We start from the raw sequence: 600 nt of genomic DNA, 5'->3' as shown, positions 1-600 counted from the left end.
GAGGAGAAGAGAAGAGGCAGGAGGGAGGCCACCCGGGCCCAATGTGGCAGAGGAGGGTGCATTGGCTGCCAGGACACGCACGTCAGCAGAATCCGGCCGTCCTTATCCTGCCGCGCCCACCAGGAAACCGGGCCGGCGCGGGCCTTGACCTGTTTCTTCATCGGCGGCAGGTGGCGGTCCAAATCATCCAGCGAGCTTGGACCATGATACCGAGGAGAGAGAGGGGGGGAGGGGGGGGGGGGGGAGTCAGAGTGTGCCGGTGTCAGTGGCTAGCCCCCCCACCGCCGGTGGAGGATCTCCCTGCACGGGACCATGCCCGGGAGGGGGAAACCCCCCAGACAAACCCCCCCTCAACGCACCAGGCCACCAGCAGAAGCCCATCGCCGCCCGGGGCCACGAAGAGCCCCGTCACGGTGGCCATGCCACGCGAGCTGACCAGGAAATTGGCCCGAGTGGCCACGCGGCTGAGGAAAAAGTAGTCATTCGGTTGTGCGGCCCCGGCCGACGGCCCCATCGACGGGACCGGCGCCCGGAGGATGTGGGTCTCGCCCTGGGCAAAGAGCGCGTCCCCTGCGCGCAGCGGGAAGGGGGGCGGGGGGG

At 69.3% G+C, this 600-nt stretch overlaps 1 protein-coding gene across 1 annotated transcript in view; it reads right to left on the bottom strand.

Moving 5' to 3' along the window:
- H696_04841 (hypothetical protein) overlaps positions 1-600 on the bottom strand; it is a gene marked incomplete at both ends in the record, with an annotated part of 4,615 nt that overhangs the window by 3,565 nt on the left and 450 nt on the right. The window contains 2 exons of the mRNA XM_009498706.1: positions 82-195; positions 360-550. Coding sequence (XP_009496981.1) covers positions 82-195; positions 360-550 — 305 coding nt within the window. The remainder of the gene's footprint in view (positions 1-81; positions 196-359; positions 551-600) is intronic.

Source organism: Fonticula alba (assembly GCF_000388065.1).
Source record: "Fonticula alba strain ATCC 38817 unplaced genomic scaffold supercont2.8, whole genome shotgun sequence".
Classification (NCBI taxonomy): domain Eukaryota; order Rotosphaerida; family Fonticulaceae; genus Fonticula; species Fonticula alba.
This window is presented reverse-complemented; position numbering and strand designations above follow the sequence as displayed.